The sequence below is a fragment of the Chelonoidis abingdonii genome, chromosome 1, assembly GCF_003597395.2.
Source record: "Chelonoidis abingdonii isolate Lonesome George chromosome 1, CheloAbing_2.0, whole genome shotgun sequence".
In the NCBI taxonomy this organism is placed as follows: Eukaryota; Metazoa; Chordata; order Testudines; family Testudinidae; genus Chelonoidis; species Chelonoidis abingdonii.
This window is the reverse complement of record NC_133769.1, coordinates 64,635,668-64,648,668: the sequence shown is the minus strand read 5'-3', so window position 1 is coordinate 64,648,668 and position 13,001 is coordinate 64,635,668. Positions and strand designations below refer to the sequence as shown.

Genomic DNA, 13,001 nt, shown 5'->3' with positions numbered 1-13,001 from the left:
TGAGGAGCGGATGGGCCGGCAGGGGTATATATTACCTGCCATGGCAGCGCCACTCTAGGGGGCGACCTGCTGGCCCGCTGGAGTTGCTAGGGTAAAAGTCTTCCGACGAACGTGCACGCGCGGCACGTACACCTCCTGGAATGGATATGAGCAATCACTCGAAGAAGAACTGAATACTATAATTAACCATTATTTTAAATAGGATAAATTTAATTTAACACAAATAGAATCTGCATAAAGTTAGAACATTTAAAAAAATGCATAGTACTATAGGAGCCAGATTCTTTGGTCTGCCAAGTCTACTTTTGCACTTCTCTCATAGTAATGCAAAGATGACTTAAAGTGGCCCAAGATAATCAGTGGAGAATCCCTCGTGTGTGGGAACTCTCCTCCAGTGAAGGAAGCTCTTCTACCTCCCTGGCCAGTCATCTCCCTCACTTGGTACAAAAGGAGAGGTAGATGTCAGCAGCATTTGGGGGAAAGTGGGGGAGTGAGGGTGAGACAGAGTAAGAGAAGACCTCTGCAATGCTTGATCCTCTGCTGGATAATGGCACAAGTCAGACCTGCTCCTCTGCACTTCTAACTTGTGCTAGGGTTTTGGATCAGGGAGCTGATGTCAGTTCCCTCATGGCACCCCACACCACTGCTTCAGAGTAGAATTTGGGGAGGATGGAGAACTTGCCCTTACAGAATACAGCTATGTAGCTTAAGCTCCAGTACCAGGTTTTAGGAAAGTATTTAGGTAGCTGAGAAGAGGCTTACCTTTCAAGTCTTCTATTGGTAGTGATATATTCCAAAAGCAAACCTGAGAAGATGATAGTAACAGCCAACTATGGGGATTTACACACAGTATACTCAAACTCTTTTCCAATGCGATATATATGACCTGGTGACCAGGACCTATCTGGAACTTCATCATATTCATTGATCTGATTAACTTCTTGACATCTAACAGAGCTAGACCTTCATACTTTACTTTTCATGATAAATAATATGGACTATCCACCTAAGAATATTTCTGCTTCTGGCACTGTTTCTAACAGAAATTCCTTCTGCCATGACCCCATTTAGTGATGCCTGTGGATGTCAGAGGATAAAGAGCAGATGAGGTGGAGAATGTAACATCAAGATGTCTCTCTTGTTCACTAGCTCCAGTACTCATGCTGACAACAAATGGTATCCACTGTCCAAAAAAATGAGTCACTGTCTCCCAGAAGATTTCTGGTTGCAAAACAGATCCTTATGAATTTATGCTGTATATTTTGATTTACAGGAGGATGTGATTACAGTTTCAAGACTGATCTCTAGAAATGGACTCTAGGAAGAGTATTTTCTAACAACGCTGCATGGAAGTATGAAAGAAATATCTGTTTAAGTAAAATTTAAATTCATTCTCTGTCTTGAATGTTGTGAGCAAGGAATACTTGGATTTTTTTTTTTTGCAGTGTTACCTGTCTATCGCTGAAGAATAGATCTCCAGTGAACTGTGGGGTTGCAAGAATCAGTGATTTTGAGGTAAATTAATCACAATATGGAAGCTCTAGCAAAACATGTAGTAACTAAGGAAGTTCTTAGGGTAACTGAGGATGCCTCAAGTCTTGGGAATGATTTCTATCTTCCATTTATAAGAGCATAAAAAGAGAAGATCAGAGACAGAAGGAGCTAAATCATGGAGGGCCCTGAAGGTGAGAACGAATTGTCCGTATTTTGACAGGAAAGAAATTTTAAGAGGGGCTGATTATGTTCATAGCACTGATCAAAATAGATTTAACACAATAAGTTTTGGACTTATCTGTTTATGCACTCAGGGACGCACAAATTAAAAGTGTGATATTCCAGTACCTTTCTTGAATTGGTCATCCTTTCTGCTTGGAGTTTGAGTAATTTATCAAGTTTGTTTTAACCTTGCTCTTTAATTTTTTTCCAATTAATATGTATTCCCCAAGGTAGCATTCCACGTAAATGTACTTTCCTTCACCCAGTCCTCTCCCATAATCTCACTGGATTCAGTTTATTAAGAGAGAGTTTTTGATAGGTTTATTGTAAGCCAAAATAAACTGATTGTTTCATGCTGACTCGAATTACTTATACCAGGAATGAGTCCCACCAGAGATAGCAGAAGGAGATGCAACCATACAAGTAATTTAAACCATGTTTTCTCAACAACAGACAACCCAATAATTTAGCGTCAAAACAAATTAAAATCTTGATTGTCACTATAAGTACCTTTAATCTTTCTGGAAAAACATTAAAAGAATGTTTCAAGTCCATCTTATTTAACAAAATTTCTCTGAAATGGACATAGACTAGGAAGCATAGTAGCAAGATAATTATCTTGTGACCCTATTAATGGAAGCCCAAAATCACCCATTAAGGCACTGAAGGATGAGTGTCAAACATGGAATTTGTTCCTCTAGCTCTACTTATGGCTAAATGCTGTTGATTATCGTCATTAAAGATGGCTGTAGAAGGGAGGAGGGAGTGTCATGCTTTTCATGAGCTGTCATTTTATATAGGACTATTCTACTCTTTTATCAGTAAATCTGCTGCTGAAATCACCTTTGCAACACTTTTGAAGGATAATTATACAGATATAATATTCTATTCTGGATTATAAATATTATATTCTAGATTTTCAACAAATCATTAACAAAATTAAGTATACTTTGCAGCTATTTTATTAATTTCAGATCTAAAGAAAAAACCATGAACACTAAAGGTTTTCAAGTGAAAAGCATGCAGTACAAATTTTAATATTCATAACTCATGAAGAGTGTAGGAAAAAAAGCATCACAATGGAACTCTTACCAAAAAAAAAAAAAAAAAAAATTTAAAAAAAAAAATATCACACAGTAACATGACATTCACATTAACAACAAAAAGTCACTGAGTTCTAATAAAGTGGAAAAATCCAACAGGTCTGAATACACGTTAATAATTCTGCATGAGGACTAAGTTTCCACTGAGGTTTGCATGAAGATCAACAGGCAAATACGAAAAGTTGTACCCTGTCTTTCAAACTCAGTTTAGTTTAGGATGAAAAGTAATACTAATGTCTGAACTCCCTTTTTTCCAAACAAAGGACATTGGTTATTTTTTTTAATATAAATTCTTTAATTTGTATATTTGTTCTTTAAAACACTTCCACCTAGCAAAAATATGATTAAATATAAGACTTTTCACTGGAGTCCATGTTTTGTGTGCACACACGCCAAATTATATATTATCTACCATGAAGACCAGTTTAGTAAAATAGTAAGACATTTATAAACATTTTTTCACAACTTTAAAAATAAAGTTGCATGTACCTTTTGGTGAAAAAAAAGTCTTCAAGTGTGTTGGCTAGTTCTGGCCACATACTGTCAAATTTTCCAGAAGAAGCATGCTGCCTTGCAACTGGCAGTCCAATAGAAAGAACTTTAAGAAGAGAAGATACTGCTAGTTTCCATGTGCTTTCAGAGGGGCAGGCGTACTTCAGGCTCAGAGGTATCCTCTGTGTCTGTGAAAAGAAAGTTTAAATAAGCTTTATACTTTCTTGAAGAAATGTAAGAGCCAGACACATCTATGGTAAAGAAAATCTCTGCCAGAGGTCTCTAAAGATATGTTACACATACACAAAAAAAAGTACATTTCCCTCCATTTTCTGGTGGGACTTGGGATGCTCTCTTCTAAATATGATTATTAGATTACTGATTGTATGCCAGCTGGCTAAAGCACAGATTTGATTAACCAAATTCAAGGTTAGAAGCGTTAAAGAGTTAATCCATTAGCAATTACATTGGAAAATTACCTGCTAATTTTCTTTTTCTAGACTACATCTATCATCTCTGCTAATCCTGACAAATTGGTTCCTGTTCCCTCTGCAAATAAATTGGGGGTAGTTCATCATTATGAGGGAGCTCTGAAGAATTAGCCCTGTCTACCTTGGAAGAACTGCTCTGCAGTGTCCCAAGTTGTGATGACATGAATTTGAAGAAAAGGCCATAAGGAATTAAAACTTCTTGCAAAATGTAAAAAAAACAACAATATACATCATTCATGTGAAGCATCTGGTCATTATTAAAAATAAGAGGAGACAGCTTAAAAAGGCCAACAAACTGTTAAAGGTGGAACGGAGTAACAGAGATGGCACCTGAGAAACAAAATTAGCACGGATAAGATTTTTCATTCTCTGTCATATGACTTTTGCTAATCCCAATGAGTGGGAATATAGCAAGTAATTAAATAATTTAAGAAGAAACAGATAGAGAGGAGTTGGAAGACTGGAAGGTGAGAGCACTGCTGCCAAGTAAACAGGAAGTTGTTTTAGAGCCCATCAGCTGGAGCACCACTCTGCCACAGAATGCAGATGTAGAATCCTGAAGTTGCAGTGCCTTGCAAACAGAGAGAGAGAGAGAGAGAGAGGACATTGCTGCTTTAAAGATTTCTTCTGCAGATGCTGAAGTTGTCTCTCTGCCCAGAATGTACTCATACATCTGGTGGAAGGGTTAAGAATATACTTGCAAAGGCTTTGTATGTTTCAATGATACAACATTTAGGGTATGATTTTCAGAAGTGCTCAGGGTTGTGCTATCTGCTCTAATTAAATCAATGGTTAAATTCCCATTGATTTCAGTGGAAGCAGTTATGCCACTCCTGACTGCTTTTGAAAACCCCACTCCTCATCTAGTTGATTTGGGAGATTTTATGCCTAAATAACAAAGGTAAAAAGATAAACAGGGGATGACTTCCTAATGAGCTGTGTGTTTAAAATATATTTTGAAAGCCATAGTACTGTGGTCGAGTAACAACTGGATCAAATATACTGGAGAAAATTATGAGGCACTGAAAAATAATAGCTAGAATGAAAGGCCATACCAAACAAATTACCAAATTCACAGGTGCAAATACTGTGGCCAAGACTTTAAAAAAAAGATATCTAATCTTAGACTCCTAAATCTGTATTTAGGATTTTCAGTTATCAGGTACACTGCACTTTTGAACGTCACGCACCACTATTTTCATATACATAAATATGGATTTAGAAGCCAGTTTTTAGGCATCCACATTTTTAATTTTTTTTAACCTTTGTTTATACCTATTGCATGCTTAGGCTACCACACAGTCAAATTAATGAACAGGGTTATGTGATCTCAGCTATATTACTGCCCTAATAGCTAGTCATTAGCTTTTAGCATGAAAAATTGCCTAGTGCCTAACCCCTGCCTAAGACAATCATAAGACTCAGATCTAGAATTCCAAGTAGAGTTTGAGAGTTATTGTAGGAAAAAGTTTGTCTCAGAATAATTATATTAGTATTGCAGTAAATCACTCAATACACACATTTAACAAGTACAGTAGTTACGAACACCAGAGTTCTGAACTGACCAGTCAAACACACACCTCATTTGGAACTGGAAGTATGCAATCTGGCAGCAACAGACGCAAAAATAAAAAGCAAATACAGTACAGTACTGCGTTAAATATAAACTATTAACAGAATAAAAGTGAAAGTTTTAAAAAAGATCTGACCAGGGTAAGGAAACTTTGTTTGTTTCATTTAAATTAAGATGGTTAAAAGCAGCATTTTTCTTCTGCATAGTAAAGTTTCAAAGCTGTATTAAGTCAATGTTCAGTTGTAAACTTTTCAAAAGAACCATAATGTTTTGTTCAGAATTATGAACATTTCAGAGTGATGGACAACCTCCATTCTCAAGGTGTTCATCACTCCAAGGTTCTACTGTATAGATTTAAACAAATGATCTTACTTCAGTCCACTAAGGTTAAAGAACCCATAATGTCATGATGTGGAAAATCTGTCTAAGAATTTAGGCTGATCATCCAGACAAGGGACAATGGAGGATTGCTAAACCTTGATGGTTGTCCATTCATATGTGGGCAACTTCTGGTAAAGGGTTGGCTGAATCTAGGTGACCCAGATTTCTTCCAACTCTGAGGGCTAGCATTTGAAGGAATGGAATTTCAATAGAAGCAGAACTGAGAGATCAAGTTTTAAAACCACATAGCCTGAGAGACTTAGGGGTGGGGAAGAGGACTCAGAGAAAGTACTCACAGGAGGAACAAAGGAACAGATTTTTGGAGAAAGAGGAGACATCTTAGATAGGAGGATCAGCCAAGATAAAAGGAAGCTGGCTGGAGGACAAAGACTCCATGATTTGGAATAGACGCCTGAATGTAGGAGTGGGGTCCAAAAGAGGAGACCTAGAGCCTCAAAAAGTGACCTTCAGTTTGTGAGGAACATGCCAGACTAGTGAGGAAAGTGAGGCAGGGGATGGTGTACAAATGTTTTACTTTTTTTTACTAGATGTATATTTCCCATGCTGTCTAAAGTAAAGCGTGATTAGTTTTGGAACCTTTGCAAATTCTGTATGTTAGGTGCTTCCCCATCATGTGTCCCTGAAGTGGAAACCTATAAGCCAGAGTTCCCACAAGTTTTGAGAAAGTGTGTGTTTAAGCCAGTGGGGAATCTGCGGATGTGGGGGAGTCTGGCACTGGTCACAGGGCCTAGGCAGTTGGACTGTGGAATCTCAGCTCTCAGAAGGTGGTGCTAAGATGGGGTCCCAGGCGGAAGGTTTGTGGTTATTTTGGCTGTAGCCTTTCTACTGTTGATTCGAGCAGAGGCTGGTCAGGGAGCCTGCATGTAACTGCAGCTGGGTGTCTCTCCACCTGTGTGAATGCTGGTGGAAGTATAGGACCTGGCTCTGCAGCTTGTCACAGCAGCACAGAGTGAGAGGGAGCCTAGGCTGGGTGGGTCAGAGGGCTCAGTGGTACCCCAGTTTCATGTGGCACCCCGGGGGAAACCCATGACAGTACTATCTGTACTATTCCCTAGTGGCTCCAAATAAAAGTCACTACTTTAGTTCATAAACAGAGTGCAAACTTTTTACCTTAATAATGTTCTGAAGAACTTTCTCATTAACTACAGCTTTGTGGCAAGCAGTCTTTTGATATAAATCCACCACAACTTCCAAAGATCTCTCAGCAAATGGTACGTAATTCAATGCTACCCATTCTGCCTAGAAAAATAAAATTAGTACACTACTGAAGAAAACATGAAAAAACATTAGTTATGTAATAGAAAACTTAGATTTTACATTTACCTGTTTTAACGCATGAAAAATTCTCAAGAATATATTTCATAAGGTAACAGTTTTGATCCAAGCAAAAAATAGTTTATGAAGAAAAAACATAACATTCTGAGTAAGAAGGTCAAGTGCTGTATTTTATGCAAAATCTTAAGGAAATTTAACTCACCGGTGCAAATAGTTGTATCTAGTGGGATTCCATTGTGTAGCAGGACAAACAGAATAAGAAAAATTAATACATATATAACAATTACCTCAAATTATATTAAAATTATATTTTCATGCTTACTGAAAACCATCAGTATGTGCATGGATTTAAAGAAATTTTATCGTGTTCTATTTTTCCACAGCATAAAAGATTCAAAAATTGTTGACTACACTGGAAGATTTTTTCAAAATAAGATTATTTTAAGTCCAATTATATTTTTAATATAAAATAAAGCAAGATAGGTATGTCGGATTCCCTGGGAAGATTCAGATTTATTGTGTCTGATGTTCATTAAAGGCTTTTCCTTTAGGGAGGAATGGAAAGTTTCAATAAGACAATTTATATAGAGGATGAAAATGCCTACAAAAACTAAATAATAATAAATTAATTGATAGCACAAGATGTACAGAAAGTTTTTGCACATGGGGGAAAATGGATGAGTCTTGGTAATCCACATCCATCTGAAGCTGAACGGACTGTTCACAAGATATATTAAAAATGGAACAGATATGATGCCTAAGAAATTACCTGATTATATTTTGCATTTGCAATGTGTTTCATTTCCAGCTGTCCATACTGTGGCGGTTTACAGGAGAATTCTACAAATGCCAAAAGCTGATCAAAGATTGCTGGATACATTATCTGCATGTTTTCTGAACCTACACATATGGCCTATAAAAACCAAAAGCCAAACATTATAATTCAATATTTATCCCACGAAATTTCAGCATTTAAGAACTGCACCAATATTAAGAGCTTGTAAAGAGGAACTACCACTCTCAGAAAAAACAGAATATACTTTACAAAAATATAAATGCAGCAATTTCTTGGACATATTTGCTAACTATGTCTATTTTTTGTTTAATCCATGTTTGCTCTTGCTATGTTATCATAAAACACGGTTACTCACCTTTGTAACTGTTGTTCTTCGAGATGTGTTGCTCATATCCATTCCAGTAGGTGTACGCGCCGCGCGTGCACGTTCGTCGGAAGACTTTTACCTCTAAGCACTCCAAGCGGGCCCGGCAGGTCACCGCACTAGAGTGGTGCAGTTGGCCATAGCGGTGTTATCAATATATATCCCCTGGCGCGCCACGCTCTCAGTTTCCTTCTGCGGCTTACTCTGACAGTGGGGAAGGAGGGCGGAGTGTGAATGGAATATGGGAGCAACACATTCTTCGAAGAACAACAATTTACAAAGGTGAGTAACCATTTTTCTTCTTTTCGAGTGATTGCATCATATACCCATTCCAGTAGGTGTATTGTCCACGCCTTACCTAGGCCGGTGGGCGTTCGGAGGGAGAGGTCGCAGCGTGTAACACAGGAGCCGAAGGCTGCCATCATCCCTGGACCTGTTGGACGCACGGTCAATAATGGGAAGCGAAGGTTGCAAGTGGATAGTGATCCAGCGTCGCTGCCTGCGCAGATTTCCATGGAAGGTACCTCGCGCGATGGACTTGCAGTCCGACTGATGCTTGTGGGCCCTAGTAGAGTGGCGCGTCACAATGCCCGACGGGAGACCCCGCTAGGTTCGTAACAGGCCCGTATGAGGACGTCACCGACACAAAGGAGATCCTCCTGCGAGGAGACAGGCAACCCCTTAACCTGGTCAGCCTATGGGCGACAACAAAGCTGGGGGGATTTGCGCCGAAACGGCTTTGGTCGGCTGTTCTACATACAAAAGGCAAGTGCACTAGCGGGCACGTCTAAGGAGTGCACACTGCTGCTGCCGGAGACGAATGAGGTTTCAGGGAAAGATTGGCTAATCGGGTAGGAATATGGTCCGGTTGACATGAAAGGCCGAGACAAACTTTGGGGAGAAGAGCCGAGCGGGGTGGCGGCCTTAGTTGTACTGTTGTCGCGATGGGAAAATCGGCTGATATAGGACTGGGGGGCTCCTACCATGGAGGGCGCGCAGCTCTGACACCACCGCCTAGCAGAAGTGATGGCCACCAGGATCCTCTTCCAGGAACAAGTAGAGGAGGAAACGTAGCCAGCGGGTCAAAACGGGGGGGGAGCATAAGAACGGGACAACACTAGGTTCAGAATCCAAGAGGGGGCTGGGAGGCAGGAACCTGGGGTGAGACCGCTCCAGACCTGTAAGGAATCTAGTCCACCATGGGCGTGTGAGAAGACAGAGCGGCCATCGTCTCCCCGGTGGTGTGGAAGGTGGAGGGATAGTCCGCTAAGTGAACCCGGAGAAGAGGACACCGCCAGACCCGTTGCTTGCTATTGAGGGGACCAAAGGTAATCGCGGACGATTGGGATGGAAACATAGTGGGGTGGAAGCGCCTCTCCGCGCACCAAGCATGTAAAGCGTTTCCACTTGGCTCTTCGTCCTCATAGACGGCTTCCTACTTTCCCAAAGCACCTGCCGCACTGGTGAAAGAGCAATGCAACTCGGACCTAGTCAGCCAGCAGAAGCCAGGCTGAGAGGTGGCAGAGCGGAAGGTCGGGTGACCGAAAGCCGGCCGTGGTCCTGCGTGATCAGGTCCAGGTGAAAGAGGCAGGGGAAACAGGGTCGACTACCGACCAGGCCGCAGCAGGAAGAGAACCAATGCTGCGGGGCCCACGCCGGAGGCAATCAGAATCAAGTGGGCGCCTGTCCCTGCGCACCTTCAGACAGGACTTGTGAATCAAACGGAAAAACGGAGGGGAACGCATAGAAGATGGTGGCGTCGCCCAAGGGATATCAGAAAGGGTCTGCACCGAGCCAGCGGTTCGCGACCTTGGAAAGGAGCAGAACATCGGCACTTCTGTTCCTGCAGGATGCGAAGAGGTCCATATGAGGATGCCCCACCTCCGGAAGAGCGCCAGGGTAGGCGCGATGTCCGGCCGCGAAGGGACCACTCGTGGGAGCAAAAGGACGCGGCTGAGCTGATCCGCCAGCGTATTCCCGAACCGCCGGGAGAAAGGAAGCTAACTAGGTGAACAGAGTGGGCTAATGCAAAAGTCCCACAACGTCATGGCCTCCTGACAAAGAAGAGCAGACCTTGTACCGCCCTGCTTGTTTACATAGTATAACCGTCGTTGTGTTGTCGGTAAAAACTGGATCTGCTGATGGAACGCTTGACAAGCCAGGCGGACCGCCCTCAATTCTCGTTACGTTGATATATAGGGCGAGTTTCGGGAGGAGACCTAGCGGCCCTGGGTCCGCAGGGCACTAGGTTACCTCGCCCATGCCCAAGTCCGAGGCATCCGTTGTCAGGGACAGCAAGGGCTGGGGCCAGATGGAACGGAAGCCCTGCACACACGACGGACTGATCCAGCCACCACTGGAAGGGAGTGGAGGACCGTCCTTGGGAATCGTGACTACTGTATCTAACGGGCACCTGCCGGACAGGAGCTGAAGAGATTGAGCTCAGGACTGGAGGGGCCGTAGCCGGAGCCAGCATAGCGCCGTGACGAATGTGAGGCTGCCATGTGGCCAAGAGTGTCAGGCAAGTAGTATGGAGGTAGAGGTGCTGCCTTGCAGCCTGTGGATGATGGTGTCAAAGCCATGGAACCGCAGACAAGGAAGAAACGGCCCTGGCCATGTGGAGTCTAGAACACGGCTCCCGATAACTCTATCCTCTGAGTAGGGTTAGAGTGGACTTTCTCGGCGTTGAGCATTTAGGCCTAGGCTCGTGAAAAGGCGGAATGACATGTGGAACGTGCGTGAAAGGCCTCGCTCCTCTGAGGGTCCCCGGATAAGCCAGTCATCGAGGTAGGCGAACACATGCACGCGACTGCGACGAAGGAAGGCGACGAAACCTACCGGCAGGTGCGTTCGGGCATTTGGGTAAAACTCGCGGGGCGTCGAGAGGCCGAACGGGAGGACCGTGAATTGATAATGCGCGCCGACAACGAAGCGAAGGAACCTCCGATGGGGAGGGAAGATGGCTATATGGAAATAAGCGTCCTGCATGTCGAGGGCGGCGTACCAGTCTCCGGGATCCAGGGATGGAATAATGGTCCCAAGGACAACATACGGAACTTCAACTTGACCAGGTAATTTGTTTGAGCTCTCGTAGGTCGACGGATGGGTCTGAGACCTTCCTTGGCCTTGGGATCAGAAAGTAACGGGAGTTAAAACCTCCTGCCCCTTCTCGGTTCATCTGGAACCTCCCTCTATGGTCCCCTTTGGTCGAGGAGTGCGTTCGTGCCTCCTGGAGGAGGATCTTGCTAGTTGAGAGGGCCTGAGAGGGACGAGGAAGGGGTGGGAGGCGAGTGTGGACGAAGCAAACTTGTAGGGGGTGATACAAGCCCGCAACGCGCCGGAGGACCCAGCGGCTGAAGTAAGCTGGTACAACGCCCGGTGGAGCGAGACGACAGGACGTTGAGAAGGGAGAGATGGATCCGGGGAGAGGACTTGTATAGAGCGCCCGGTCCGCCGCACTTCAAAACGAGGTGTCTTCGGACGAGGAAGGCTTGGAGGGACCTTGGCTTTTGGCCAAGTCCTGGTTACCCCGATTGTCTGCGCCTGCCATTCCTGTTTCGCCGCCTGGCAAAGTCTTGCCTTTGCCATGGTGCTGGGGGTAAGGCCTGTGTTGCTGTTGAAGGCCTGTAAATGGGTCTACGCTGGGTGACTGGCGTATGCATCCCCGAGGGTCGTGGCATAATGACCCTATTTTTATGGAGGCGTTTGAGGCTTTGCAGGCCGAGGGTCAGTGGCTGGTGTCGAAAAGCCAGGCCCTTAGGCCCTCAACAGGCAAGATCCTGGAGTGGGATAGTGAGGTTCTCGGAGGAAGGCCAGAGACCTGAAGCCACGAAAAGTGCCGGCGGCCATAGTGACTTCCGGAGGCCCAGAGTTCCCTGGTGGGCTGAGCCTCCAGCGTCTAAAGACCGGGGCCTGAGGGATAGTGCGCGTCTGACCTTTTGTTCTCCCTCGTCGGGAGCGCGCGAACTCCTGACAGGGAGCTATGTAGGGTTCCTGCCGGGAGCAGGGCGGTTTTAATTTATCAGCCGCACCCCAGGGTGTTGTATGTGTACGCGACTGAGCAGCAGCTTGCTGGTTGGAGACTGCAGTAGCTGCAGGGCGCCTACCGGATAGCCTTGCGCCAAGCAGGTTCCAGTACGCCTCGCCTCCTTAGACTTGCGGGCCAGAGCTTGTTGTCCATGGCGCTCCTCTCATTCACAGTTGAACGAGAAGGGACACAGGGGCGGGTGACATATAAGTACTCTAGCCCTTCAAATAGGGACCATGTATTTTACGCTTCAACCGGTTGGGCCGAGCAGCGGGAAGGAACGGAAGCGGTTGGACTGCCAGATGGTGGATAGGCATTGGCTTGATGGTCCTTAGGTATAGGGTTCAATAGGCCCGACACGAGTGGCGCATCCGCACGAGAGGATGTTTCACTAGACCGGGTCTTCAATCTCGGAGACTTCCTCAACCTGGATGTTCATGAATTTTGCGCCACGTGCCTGAGGAGTCCTGGTGCGCCCTGAGGTCCAGTGAGAGGGTGGGGGGGGGTTGGGGAGTGGGGGGGGTGCTGGTGGATGTCGTCCCCACCGGACGGCTCATCTGGGAGAGACGAGGAGAGATGCGGAGCGGGTTCTGGTGGCGCTCCAGACTGGTGGCACTGGTCTGGAAGGGTCTTGCTTGGTGCCTCAGGATCTGAGGATGAGACGACCGCTCTTCGTAGGGGATGGAGGAGGCGTGACCGAAGTAGCCTCCGGAGCCCTGTGCTAGAGACGCAGACACGACCGGCGGAGAATTTGCCTCGGTG

General features: G+C 44.6%; 1 protein-coding gene across 5 annotated transcripts in view; it reads right to left on the bottom strand.

Annotated features, from left to right (window-relative positions):
• The window catches only part of MON2 (MON2 regulator of endosome-to-Golgi trafficking), a 242,403-nt gene that overhangs the window by 73,383 nt on the left and 156,019 nt on the right, over positions 1-13,001 (bottom strand). The window contains exons 27-30 of one of the 5 annotated variants that reach the window (XM_075066069.1): positions 7,822-7,965; positions 7,255-7,272; positions 6,888-7,016; positions 3,272-3,499 (exon numbers count right to left, since the gene is read on the bottom strand). In XM_075066069.1, coding sequence (XP_074922170.1) covers positions 3,287-3,499; positions 6,888-7,016; positions 7,255-7,272; positions 7,822-7,965 — 504 coding nt within the window. In that variant the 3' untranslated portion in view covers positions 3,272-3,286. Of the gene's footprint in view, positions 1-3,271; positions 3,500-6,887; positions 7,039-7,254; positions 7,273-7,821; positions 7,966-13,001 lie in introns of those variants that run through there. The other 4 variants (XR_012655908.1, XM_075066076.1, XM_075066064.1 and 1 more) reach the window with 4 other exon arrangements.